Source organism: Pterocles gutturalis, unplaced genomic scaffold (genome assembly GCF_000699245.1).
Source record: "Pterocles gutturalis isolate BGI_N339 unplaced genomic scaffold, ASM69924v1 scaffold12727, whole genome shotgun sequence".
In the NCBI taxonomy this organism is placed as follows: Eukaryota; Metazoa; Chordata; class Aves; order Pterocliformes; family Pteroclidae; genus Pterocles; species Pterocles gutturalis.
In genome coordinates this window covers 28830-41518 of record NW_010115492.1, presented here as the reverse complement: position 1 = coordinate 41518, position 12689 = coordinate 28830, and the positions used below count along the sequence as shown (strand labels likewise).

Here is a 12689-nt window from a genome sequence, read left to right as displayed (position 1 = left end):
AGATCCATTGTTTTAATAAGAAACTCAAGATTTGTCATATTAAAAAATGACATTGCTTACAACTTGAGCCCAAGTCAGTTAGGTTGTTAAGTGAAGAAAACAAAGATATTTCTGAGACACAGAGCAAAAACTTTTTTTTTGTTATTTTGGTGAACTGTTGCTCCTTCTAGAAGGTTGAGTCCCATATATTTGACTTTTAATGTTTTTCAGTTTATTTGTCTGTCTTAGGTCTGTCTCTCTTGATTTTATCTGATATTTTTGTTATACCCTCTGGGGGTCTGAATGTGAGCTATTTCTATAAATCAATCATTAGTCATTCACTTTGTACCCTTAAGAACATAATTTTTTGATAAATCATTGTCTGTCTTGTTCTAGGTACTCTGGAAGTTAGGTTAATGGGCTGCCAAGATATTTTGGAAAACGTCCCTGGTCGATCAAAAGCCACATCGATTACGCTACCTGGTTGGAGTCCAAATGAAGCCAGATCATCTTTCATGAGCAGAACCAGCAAAAGTAAAAGTGGGAGTAGTAGAAACCTTCTGAAAACTGATGACTTGTCCAGTTCAGTATATACTTCTCTTATTTTTATGTATATCTTTTATTTATATTTTAAAGTGCATGTTGTGTTCTGTAATTTAAAATAGTAAATTGATTTGAAGCTTCAAACTTACGTGTTTCTTCATCTGTCAAGTTGTTAAAAAAAAAAATACAACCACGCTATTATGCCCGTAAGAACCAATTAAATATGAGATTACATTTTTAAGGGAAACTTACTGGAGATTTTTTTGTTTGTGGAAAATCCTCTTAAAGATTGAAGCTGAGTTTCTGTACTTTACTTACAGATGAAGTCTGTGCTGTACTGAAGCTGGATAACACTGTGGTTGGTCAAACTAGCTGGAAACCTATTTCCAATCAGTCCTGGGATCAGAAATTTACACTGGAACTAGACAGGGTAAAAATGTGGCCTTACTTCACTGACAGCTATAATGGATTCCTAGATTAATTTCATGTTGCTTTATTTTTTTTTTCCTGTTGTGATTACGTTCAAATGTCATATGTGCAAGTATTCCTGTCTTTAAGAGAATGGGCTCCCTGGGGTTAAGCTGCTTTGCTGGGCTGGCATTCTACAAATTTTTCATTTTCTGGCCTACAGACTGACATAATATTTTTATCCAAGATCTAACACTTAGCATCTTTTTAGCGTGTGATAGATGGTGCTTGAATTTTTATTAGGATCATCATCATCTATCAGTAAATTCTAGTATCAGATACAGTTTAGATATCTTTGGTAAAGCTATGTCAGAATTTTTACAGTGCTTCTGTGAAAGTGTTCTCATGTGAAGCTGATCAATTTACAGGAATAATAAATAAATTCACTAATAGTTCTTTCCTAGAGTTTTAAATGTTACTTGGAGGACACAAGTATTTGAAATTAGACTTGATGTTTCTTTCTTCACAGCTTTTGAAGAGAATTTGTTACATAGGTTTAATCAAGCATTTGTTTTCCAGATATATGATAGTCATAGTATTTCAAAGTACAAAGATTTTTTTTTTAATCAATGTTCAAAATAGACTGAAAATTAAACTATATTTTAGGAGCCTAAATGTCATCTCCCGTATATATTTAAAGCAAATGAGAAAAAAACCCACCACCAACAAAAAAACCTCCCACACCTTCCCAATTTGCTCTCACCTCACCCTGCCCCTCTGAGCCAAAAGCCAGATTCCTTCCATCTAGGAAGGAAGCAGTTTTAGAACTGCAGGTGGGGAAATTCAGGTTCTGGTTAGGAGTAGTGCAGAACAAAACTAGCAGCTGTGGAGGCCTGAAGCCTTAATTGCTCTCTGATTAAGACTAGACCTAGTCAAAGTTTAGTAGCAGCTCCCACCAGCCTAGTGTGTGTTATGTTCACTGTTTAGGAGATCAATATTTGATGCTTTTTGGTGCCAGAAAAGGACGTGGCTGCTGCTGGGCGTGACCACTCATCCTTCCGTGTTTGAAATGCACATTCGAAACCCCATCATGTTCTTATCTGTTGCTTCCTCTTAACTTTTGTTTCTTCTAAAATCTATAGTTATCATATAAAGACAGTAAATTGATGCATCACGATGGAATTAAACTGTGCTCACTGAACTTAGTAATATGCAATGCTGCTGTTGTGTTGCATTGCAGCATTCCTCATGTTTTGTAACAAGCATGTAAGACACCCTAAGAATATGTAAATCCCACTAGCAAGATATAGCAGTAGTTCTTGTTAAAGTTTTTGGCTCCTCTTCACATCCATTTTACAATAACTGTATATTTCTAGAGATACTGTATCAAGTCTTGCATCCTGATGTTTATGCGGGTACTAACATGTCACTATGTGGCCATGCAGTGCAATTGATCCTTGTAAATAACATGGAAAACTGGTAAAGTTGAGGTTTATAAACACATGTAAAAATGTGTTGTCAGAGCTTGAGCTAAAATATCTTGAACTAGCACTGGTGTTAGACTGACTCAAAAAGTCTGGTGACAGTTTGTGAATCTTTCCTTCTGCTCTTCTGGGAATTTTACCCTTTTATTTTATTTGTACGTTGGGGATCACATCTGAACTGAAGTGAAATGCTACGATCATCCTAGTGAGAACTTGCTGGGTATGGCCAGTTAACCCTGGCACTCTTTTAAAGTAACAAACAGCTCTGCCTCTTGATCCTTGAGTTGCTAGATCGTATGATTGCACAGAGGTAACTCTTGCAGAACAATTACTAATAAGTAATTTCCTGTGTATGTGTTTCCTGTCGTAGTCACGTGAATTAGAAATCTCAGTTTACTGGCGTGACTGGAGATCTCTGTGTGCAGTGAAGTTTCTGAGGTTGGAAGACTTCCTGGATAACCAACGACATGGCATGTGTCTCTACCTTGAACCCCAGGGCACTCTGTTCGCAGAGGTAAGAATGTTTCTTTGACATGCTCAAGCACACTTGCAAGTATTAAATTGCAGAATAGTTGAAGTTTTTCTTAAACTTTTAAAAATGCATTTTGTTCTGATACTTGAATTATAACACACATTATTTGAACTGCAGGTTACGTTTTTTAATCCAGTCATTGAAAGAAGACCAAAACTCCAGAGGCAGAAGAAAATTTTTTCAAAACAGCAAGGTGATTTTTTTAATATAAACTTGTAAAACTTAAAAATTGTACAGATCTGTGATAGTTTATGCAGAGACCTAATATTTGTCTGTGAATAGAGCTGTTGATAATGAAGGATTTGGCATTGCATTTAGAAATTATTTGGTTTAGAATTCCTTATTATGTATTAGCATTTAATAATGAATAATTTGGAATTACTAAGGAATATGACAAATTCAGTTTGTTCTTCATAAACTATAAACTGATTAATAAGATTTTTTTATAGCTTTTGGTAATAAGTAAGGAAATTACTTGCACTCTATTTTCTTTTTTCATAATATCCACAGGCAAAACATTTCTCAGAGCTCCTCAAATGAATATTAATATTGCCACTTGGGGGAGGCTGGTAAGAAGAGCTATTCCTACAGTAAATCACTCTGGTACCTTCAGCCCTCAAGCACCAGTGTCTGCTACCGTGCCAGTGGTTGATGCACACATTGCTGAACTATCACCGCCAGCCAGGTAGGTGATACCGACAAATTTTAAGTACTTTTAAGAGCAAGAGTAACAGTGAGATGCTTATGCCCTAATGTATTGTAACGTATGTAAAATCTGTTTATTTTGCAATACGGCAGACCTTTCAGTGTGTTAATTTTGGATATCCATTTTATAGACAGATATACACACGCAAGATGTGTTTTAGGAGAGATCTACGTAATGTGCAGGTTTAAGCTGGTTTTCATACTATTACAACAGTCTCTATACTACTGAGGAGTTATTTTCTTGACAGTGACTCTCCTGTAGCCAAATTGGACTTTGACACTGAGCCTGAGCCTCCGCCTGCTCCACCCCGTGCATCTTCCCTTGGGGAAATATGTGAATCTTCCTCTGAGATAAAGGCTTCTGATGTGCCATCTCAGGCAAGTAACTTTAACAAGTTGGGGTTATTCAGTTTAACACGATTGTAATATTGGCATCTCTCTGATGGATTTCTTCCCATATATTTCAGCATATGCTAACTAAACTTACACATACAGAATTGTCTCAATGCAATGCTCCAATTACTCTTGGTGGCACTTGTTTCCATCGTTGGTGTTTTTAACTCTCAAAGTTCCACCACAGAAAAAAACAAAAGCCCAAAATCATTAGATCATTCAGGAAAGAATGGTTTTACTAACAAAGAGCAGAATGACTGGAACAATAGGTTTCATCAGTCTGTTAAAACCTTGCTTATCTGTATAATCTTAAAGTATACCATTTCAGCCTAGGTAATTCTGTGTTAAGAATTTTGCATGCTTATACTAAAATTTCTGCATTCATTTGCCTTGGCAAGCAGTTTTAAATTTTCAGGCTTCTTTGTCTTCACAGGATGAAGGAACAACTTTTGATTTTGAAAATGGCAGAAATAGTATTGTCCCAAAACTCCAGCCTGAAATAATCTGTGAGCCTGATGCTCCCCATTCAGACATAAAATACACCAGCACCCGAGAGCCTGAAGATAGAAGGTAAAAATGCAGTGGGTTTGCTGTTGATGTGTATAATATTTCTTAAAGCTAGCAAACTAGAAGATTTGTGACTGGTTTTTTATTTACATAGATCACAACAAAGATTTCAATTCAGCCTCAAGGATTTCAGATGTTGTGCTGTACTGGGCAGAGGACATTTTGGAAAGGTAAATGTCAAAAGCCTATATCAAATATCAAGGCTGTATCAAAAACTACATATATCTCTTAAATGAATCATTTATCTTCTGTTTTAGGTGCTGTTGGCAGAGTACAAAAACACAAACGAGATGTTTGCTATTAAAGCCTTAAAGAAAGGAGATATTGTTGCTCGTGATGAAGTAGACAGGTCAGTTTGTAAAATAAATACGTGGATTCCGTACAACAACTGTGTTTTGTTTCCACATGCAGCACAACTGTAAGCTCTCCCAACCAGGAGCTACATCCAGGGATAGAGCAAAAGAAGTTGTCATCTCCCTGCTTAGCTGGCTGCAGCAGATGTACAGTCGTTGTTCTGGGGGAAAGGAGGGAGCAGTGTAGCCCAGGAATACCAATTCCTGTCAGTGCCCCTCTTACCGTGCCTGTACTGCAGCTCTGACTTAAAGCTGATCCTGTTTTTCATTTAGGTTCTCTTGCAGTCATTTATTCAAATTACTTGTTTATAGACTTTCATCACGTTTCAGGAGGACAGTGACTATGTTTTCCTTACTGGTAGAAACACCTCTGGTGGTATTTCTCAACCTGCAACGTACTGTTACACTTTGCCCATCATATCTTCCCCTTAAGTTCTGTGTATACTCCAGTGTTTGTTTTGGTTTTTTAAAAGTTTTTGCCCCAAAATTCTGATTTTTCTTTTCTTGGAAGTGAAATGTCAGTTACAAAACTCTTGGTTTAGTACAAGAAGGTGCTTTTACAACTGTTTAATAGTGACTACATTCATTTGACTTGCAGGAAGAAAGAAAACTGTATGAAGAATAAGCTACAAATTAACCGGTTGGCTAAAGGAGAAAAAAAATAATCTGGAATTACTATAGATAGATGTCTATAATATTGTTACTGTTTTTCCATTGTATACAATGAAAATAAAAATGGATGTAAGCTAATGTCACATGTTATTGATGCATACTTAATGCAAGTCAGTATTTGGAAGGAAAATTGGCAATTTTCATGGACTGCTAGGTTTCCTTTTCCCTTTGTGAAAGCTAAACGCAACTTTGTGGAAAACCTGGCATCAGCTTAATGTGTGTGTAAGTATTAAAAGTGCTCTCTCAAAACAAAAAATGTTTTTACCTTATGCTGAGGAATAATAATGTATAAATTACCAATGGTTTCTAAGAGTTGAAAAACTGTGGTTCAGGATTCAGCTTTATACTTGTACTGACTTTCTGTACTGATTTTCTGTTTGCAGCTTGATGTGTGAAAAGCGAATATTTGAAACTGTGAATAGTGTAAGACATCCCTTCTTGGTGAACCTTTTCGCCTGTTTCCAAACCAAAGATCATGTTTGCTTTGTAATGGAATACGCTGCTGGTGGGGATCTGATGATGCACATTCATACTGATGTCTTCTCTGAACCAAGAGCAGTGTGAGTATCCATCTTTTTTTGTGGCACTAAGGGAAGGGCATGTTGTTCAGTGGATAAGAACTAAGATCTTTATCACCACGTGCCTCTACATTATTTCATTTCAGTAAATACTGTTTAAGTTTTTTAAAAGTGTTGGAGATCTAACTGATTCTGTTAGAAAAAGACACATGGAGGTTTAATGTGCATTAGTCCACACTGCATTCAAAAGTTACATACAAATATTTAATGTTTATAATACTTTTTTTAAAAAAGATTACACGAAAAAGCTAAATGAAAAGTTAAAATAGCAAATGAGACTAAAATAGGAAAGAATAAGCAAAATTAGAAATCCTTCAATGCCCTGGCAGTGGACACTACATAAAATTTCTCCTCCAGGCCAAGCAAACATGCTACAGCTTGAAAGCTGCAAGTTCAAGCATTTTTGCCTGAAAAAACAATGTGTAATCTTCAGAAGATAGTTAATAAAACAGAACAATAATAAAGGACTTCACAGTCTGAAAAGCAAGACTAAAATCCATTGAAATTTTAACTTCAACTTTTTCAACAGATTCTATGCTGCATGTGTGGTTCTTGGACTTCAGTATTTACATGAACACAAAATCGTGTATAGGTAAGTAGTCATCGACCCGTTTCCAACAGATGAATTTCAGCTATTCTGATAGCACTGAAGAAACAGCACTGATGCCATTCTGTTCTTAAATGTTCATTTAGAGATTTGAAGTTGGATAACTTATTGCTGGACACAGAAGGCTTTGTGAAAATTGCTGACTTTGGTCTTTGCAAAGAAGGTAACGGCCCTTAGATTTTCTTTCTAGGGGAATTCCAGTCTGTCTTACTCTTGACTGTTCCTTGGGGCTTTTGGACTGCCAAATCTGTATAGTGTATACTTACCCTGTATCACTGGAAGGAAAAATCTGATTGTACAAGTGTGGAGATCGGAGGAAGTTCTATAGTAGGGAAATACCAGGAGCATCTGAACATAGCCATGTTTTTTAAAATTTTTTTTTAATCGTGAGCATCACCTATTCTGATTCTTATTTCATCATATCTCTGCTTATTAATAAGGCATACTGCTGCATTTTACAAGTTAGTAGAAAAAGCATTAAGCGTTTTTCCTCATTCTGAACATGCTGACACTGTACAATGAAATCAAGTACCATTATAATCCATACCTCACTCTTGCTTTTTTACAAATTCACTATTTTTTAAACTCTGAAATAGTTGCTATGCTAAGTATATGGAAATGACATGGAAAGTATACCATAGGTAAAATAGATAAATGTATCCCAAAAGGGAAGCAGAGATGATAGAAAGTTACTTTCAAGCATCCCACCACTGGTGTGGTGTGTATAACAATTCTAACTGGATGATTACTGTTATTGAGACCTTGCCTGTATAATAGTATTCTAGTTGTAGTATTTTTTCTTTCTTTTTTTGTACCAAGTAGATCTAGATTAATGATGACTAGACTCTTAAGACTGCAATTAGTAACAGTAAATAGGCTTTGTACCTGTATGTACATAACATGTGCTTCCTCTTTGCTCTTAATCAAAATATTGAGTGTAACACTGTAAGATAAGCTTTGAATTTGGAGAGTCTTGCAGGAACATAAACTCTTAGACTTTAAAGAGAGTTTACCTTTCAAATAAGCCATAAAATAGAGGTAGGGACTGAAATTTGAGTGTCTTTCTCAAACCCCATTGTGGGGGGAGATCTGGTCCATTACTTTCTCAAATTTGTACAGCTTGTCCTCCCTATCTTTTCCTTTTAGATAGCTTAAGAGGGAATTCAGTAAATTTGGCAGGTGTTCAAACATTACTGCTGTCTTTAATATTCTAGGGCAAGTCCTGTGACTTTAGCTACAAACAAGTTCCATAAATGCCAAAAGGAAACAAGGACAAGGAAAGCTTGTTGGTTTACTGACTACTGCAGTAAATAGTTATCTTATGCTTTCTGCAGCACCTCTACTTGTAGTGTCACAGCAGTCTGTGAGGTGCTGATGTCCCAAACTGACACTCTTGCAGATACATAAGGGCTTATTTTGCTCAGAGTTGTTTCATTACACTCCATGTTTTACTTTATGTAATTTTGCCACTACAGAAGCATCTATAGTTGGTGCGTTTGACTAGGGTACCACATTTTCTTATGCTACCTAGTAGAAATACAGCATAAGATTGTTTCTATCTTTCCAAGCAAAGATAACTGGGTGACAGAGGTGTAACTGGAAGCTTAATTTGGCTCGTTGCATATAGATAGGGATAGAAAAACTTATATTGAAGCACACATGGAACAAGGGTGTGGGAGGAAAGAATGGGGGAACATTTACCTCATTGGCCTGAGCCTCCAGGACAGGCCCTGCAGCTGCAACATCGGCTGAAGTTGCTCTAGAGGAGGAATAGGTTGTAGAGTGGCAGAAAATACTGCTTGCTTTTCATTAACTGTAACTTTTCAGGAATGGGATTTGGAGACAGAACAAGCACATTCTGTGGCACACCGGAATTTCTTGCTCCAGAGGTGCTGACAGAAACTTCCTACACGAGAGCTGTGGACTGGTGGGGTCTTGGTGTGCTCATCTATGAGATGCTAGTGGGTGAGGTAAGTTCTAGTAAGGTACAGTGGAGTCATAAAATTAATATATGTTAAAAAGGTTACAAAACTCACGATACCAGCATGTCAACATTTAATATACCCTACCTGCCACAGTCGTATCAATACTTGTATACACAGTATGTGTAGGCATACCGAGTTGTAATGTGTTTCATCAAGAGAAAGAAGTACTAAGGTACTTAACTGATACTAGCTGCTATAATGCTATAGAAATTGAGTCGTGTCATGAGCTTGTTATCAGCAATTGTGGAAGTGAATTAACTGTAGCTGGTCCCAGATCTAACTAACCTCTAGATTTGTGGTTTACTTTGTTGTTAATTACACAAACTGTAACTCCTGCAGCTTGAATGGAAGTGAAATTGAATTCATAAAACTGGATCGTAGTGAAAGATTATGCCAAATGCAATGCTGTTTACCATTTGAACTACGCATGCACTACAACAGAATGCCCCAGTTCCATGTAAAGGAGCTGGTATAAATAAATTACTACTGAGTGGTTATCTACCATGGCGTGTATTCTTTTGCCTTCTAGTCCATTTTGTTACCGTATTTCCCAGGTAGCACATGCTTACATGCTAAAAACTGGAGAAAAACTATAGATTTGCTCATCATTTTGTTCTTTTTCAAAAAAGATGATCATTCAACTTCCTTTCAGGTAAAAAAGGACAAAAGTCTTGTAGGGTGTCACCTACGTCTGCCAGGCCACTTCAAAACCCTTGAGCTGTAACATGCTACAGATATTACAAAACCGAATTAGTCTTGACCATATTACTTGTGAATGGCAGCTGTACCAAAGAAGAGCTGATGCACACTTTCCATATTCTCTGTGTCTCTTGCATCACAGTTCAAAGAAAATGCCAGTTTTAGGTGTTTCTACTTCTAAAAGCACATTTTTAAAGCATAGTCCTTCAGTAAAAATCGAGGGATAATACCAATTTGCCTTACTTTCGTCTCTTCCTGATGGGAAACTACTGCATCTGTTTCTGCAAAAAGGAAGACTTCTTTTCAGGGTGTCTAATTCCAAACTGTCAGCTGAATATATGTTATTTTCAATTGTAAGGGATTTTTAAGGCTAATAGTATTTTTTTCATTACAGTCTCCCTTCCCTGGAGATGATGAAGAAGAGGTGTTTGACAGTATTGTAAATGATGAAGTGAGATATCCACGATTTTTGTCTACAGAAGCCATCTCCATAATGAGACGGGTAAGAACATAATAACAGTAATATTACAGTATTCCCCTCTTATCCTCTTTCCTCTCCAACGTTAAGAAAATAAACTACTTTTGTGAGGAACAAAATACTTTAAGAACCCACGTTTCGTATTCTTTTTCTGCAATTAAATTTCAGAGTTGTTTCATTTATGCTCTGCTATGCTGCCTATCACCTTAAAGAAAAATTGTTATTGCCATTCTGCTTTATTCTGGAGCAAGTTTTTCTTTTTAAAATGTAAAACTCTAGAGACTCTGTTTTCTCGCTGAACTAAGTTTCCTAGTTTTATCTTACTAGAGGAGTTCAGTTCTCACTTCCTATCAGAACACTGCTGCATTAACCTATTTTGGTAGATTAACATTGTCACATGAATATTTTAATTCAAAGACTTCTAAATCTTTTTGGTTTCATTCCAAGTGGGGCAGGGAACACTGTACACATGGTGTCTGCAGTCCCATTCTTGGCAAAGAACAGCTGATTTTGTTAATGACTGTTATTAGTGCTATGCCTTAGTGCAGTGCCTTTACTTATCTAAAGAAGATGCTTAAAGCTGTTGTAAGTTAGAAGCTCCTCACAGTTGACAGAAAGGCATCTGCTGGAGGGGATTCAAAGCCTCAGGAGGCAGCCTCTCCCCTTACATGTGTGACACTGAGTATCAGTCTAGCACCCAATTCAGCAACATGCTGCAGCACAGTAACTACTGTGACATAAGTATTTCAGTAATAGTACAAATATTCTGTAGCTTAAAATTATTGTTTCCTCCTGGGAAAAGAGTGTTTGTCTAGAGGAAGAAGGAAGACTAGTGTTTTAAGGCAGTACCTGGGACGGGTATTTTTACTCTCATAAACTCTCATTCCAGTATCCCCAGGGGATGGCTACACTGCCCCCACAATCTGAACTTTGTGTTTGCAATTTACTAGTTGTAGCTCTGTGTGCACTGTTCCCATCTGAGAAATTACTACATAATATATTAGACGTTATTTTTTGATGGCTGCATCATGAATCTATCAACCCACCCTAATGCTGGGCACTCTGCCTGGACCAGGGGTCTACTCACAGCAGCATGATTCACAGGTAGGAGCAGCTGACTGCTGGTGTTAACTAGAAAACCCTTTCATTTGGCTTGGGTGTGGAAAGCAGCACTCAGCCCTCTCTCAGTAAATCAAATGCTGTGAAATAGCTGGGCCCAGGAGACAGCATAGTTGTCTCCCTTCTGAGACAAGCAAGAAATACGAGCTTATGTAAATTTTGTATCCTCTCCAGCAAGCAGCACATGTCTCAGTGTCTGTGTGCTGAACGCTAGCCCCACAGATCAGATCACCTCAGGTACCAGCCTTGGTACCACAGATCTGCAGTGAGAGCGGATTAGTTCACTCTCTGCATGTTCAGAGCTTGGCTGCTGGTGGAATTGCACTAAGAGGTTCAGGCATCTCTAAAAGAGCACTGCTCTCTCTCTACCTGTGTACATCTACAGCTGTGTCTTTTCCTTTCTTTGAGGACCAAGAATTTTCTATAGGTCAGGCAGTATGAATTTCACTGTCCCTCCAATCTTGGTGTTGGCTCTTGCACAGTAGCACTCATCCTCCCCAGTTCTTCCCCCTACCCTGGAATTTTTGCACTGAAATTGTGCATGTTTTGTCAGCTGCTACGAAGAAATCCAGAGCGGCGTCTTGGAGCTGGAGAGAAAGATGCTGAGGATGTGAAAAAGCATCACTTCTTCAGGGTGAGTACAAGGTGATATTATTTCTAAGGACACTAAGGAGTAGAGACAGGAAACTAAACAGCAGTTGGTTTATTTTACAGCTAATAGATTGGAATGCTTTACTGGCCAAGAAAGTGAAGCCTCCTTTTGTACCCACCATTAGAGGACGAGAAGATGTTAGTAATTTTGATGACGAATTTACCTCTGAAGCACCTATCCTCACTCCACCTCGGGAACCAAGGATACTTTCAGAAGAAGAGCAGGAAATGTTCAGAGATTTTGACTACATTGCTGATTGGTGTTAACTTCTCGACACTGTGAAACCCCAGCTGACTGGCTCACAAGAATGCCTCTCTCAGAAGAATACCGACCCTTTGATTGCCCTCTGTGCCACCTGTAGCTTCTGGGTTTTTTTAAATCACATGAAGATCCTTTTAAGTACTGTTTTAACACTCTTGTGAAGAGTGGCCTCTTTGTATATTGTTTTTTATCTGAGCACTGGAAAGCAGGTGTATGGAGTTCTTAAGCCGAGTTGGTGAATCCAGGCTGTATTAAGCTTCCCACACATGGGCACACATGGATCTGTACGGTTTCTCTCACTCTTCCACAGCAGATGACATCACTTTAAGTATCTGCCTTAAGTGGGGAAAAGCAGACTTTGAACTAGGTAATCACTTATCTCAGCCACACTGAAAGAGCAGTTTGGGATACTGATGGCACTCACACAGAACATGGTTCTAGCTGGAGAAGGCAAATTATTTCAGTTCAATATTATCTTGTGCAGTCTATAAAACCACACATTTCTATGTACACCTTCAACTTGTGTTCTTAAAAGAAGGGTATTGAGAACAGATATGCCTTGTTTTGTAAATTTTCTATGGTATTTATTAGGAAAAATGTTAAACGCCTTGCCTTTGAGATAACAACAGCGTAAGTGCTTCCATTACAAAGAAAAATCCGAAAAGTTTACCAAA

General features: G+C 37.7%; 1 protein-coding gene across 1 annotated transcript; it reads left to right on the top strand.

The window, feature by feature from the left end:
* Window positions 1-375: 375 nt before the first annotated feature.
* Window positions 376-12562, top strand: PKN2 (protein kinase N2; the record flags this gene model as incomplete). Its single annotated transcript, XM_010075200.1, has 16 exons — window positions 376-561; window positions 843-952; window positions 2785-2928; window positions 3064-3139; window positions 3457-3631; window positions 3900-4029; window positions 4478-4614; window positions 4706-4781; window positions 4869-4960; window positions 6020-6196; window positions 6744-6806; window positions 6908-6984; window positions 8649-8791; window positions 9900-10007; window positions 11656-11736; window positions 11817-12562. Coding segments are annotated over 16 exons (1979 nt in total), but the record flags the coding sequence as incomplete, so codon positions are not given.
* Window positions 12563-12689: the final 127 nt, after the last annotated feature.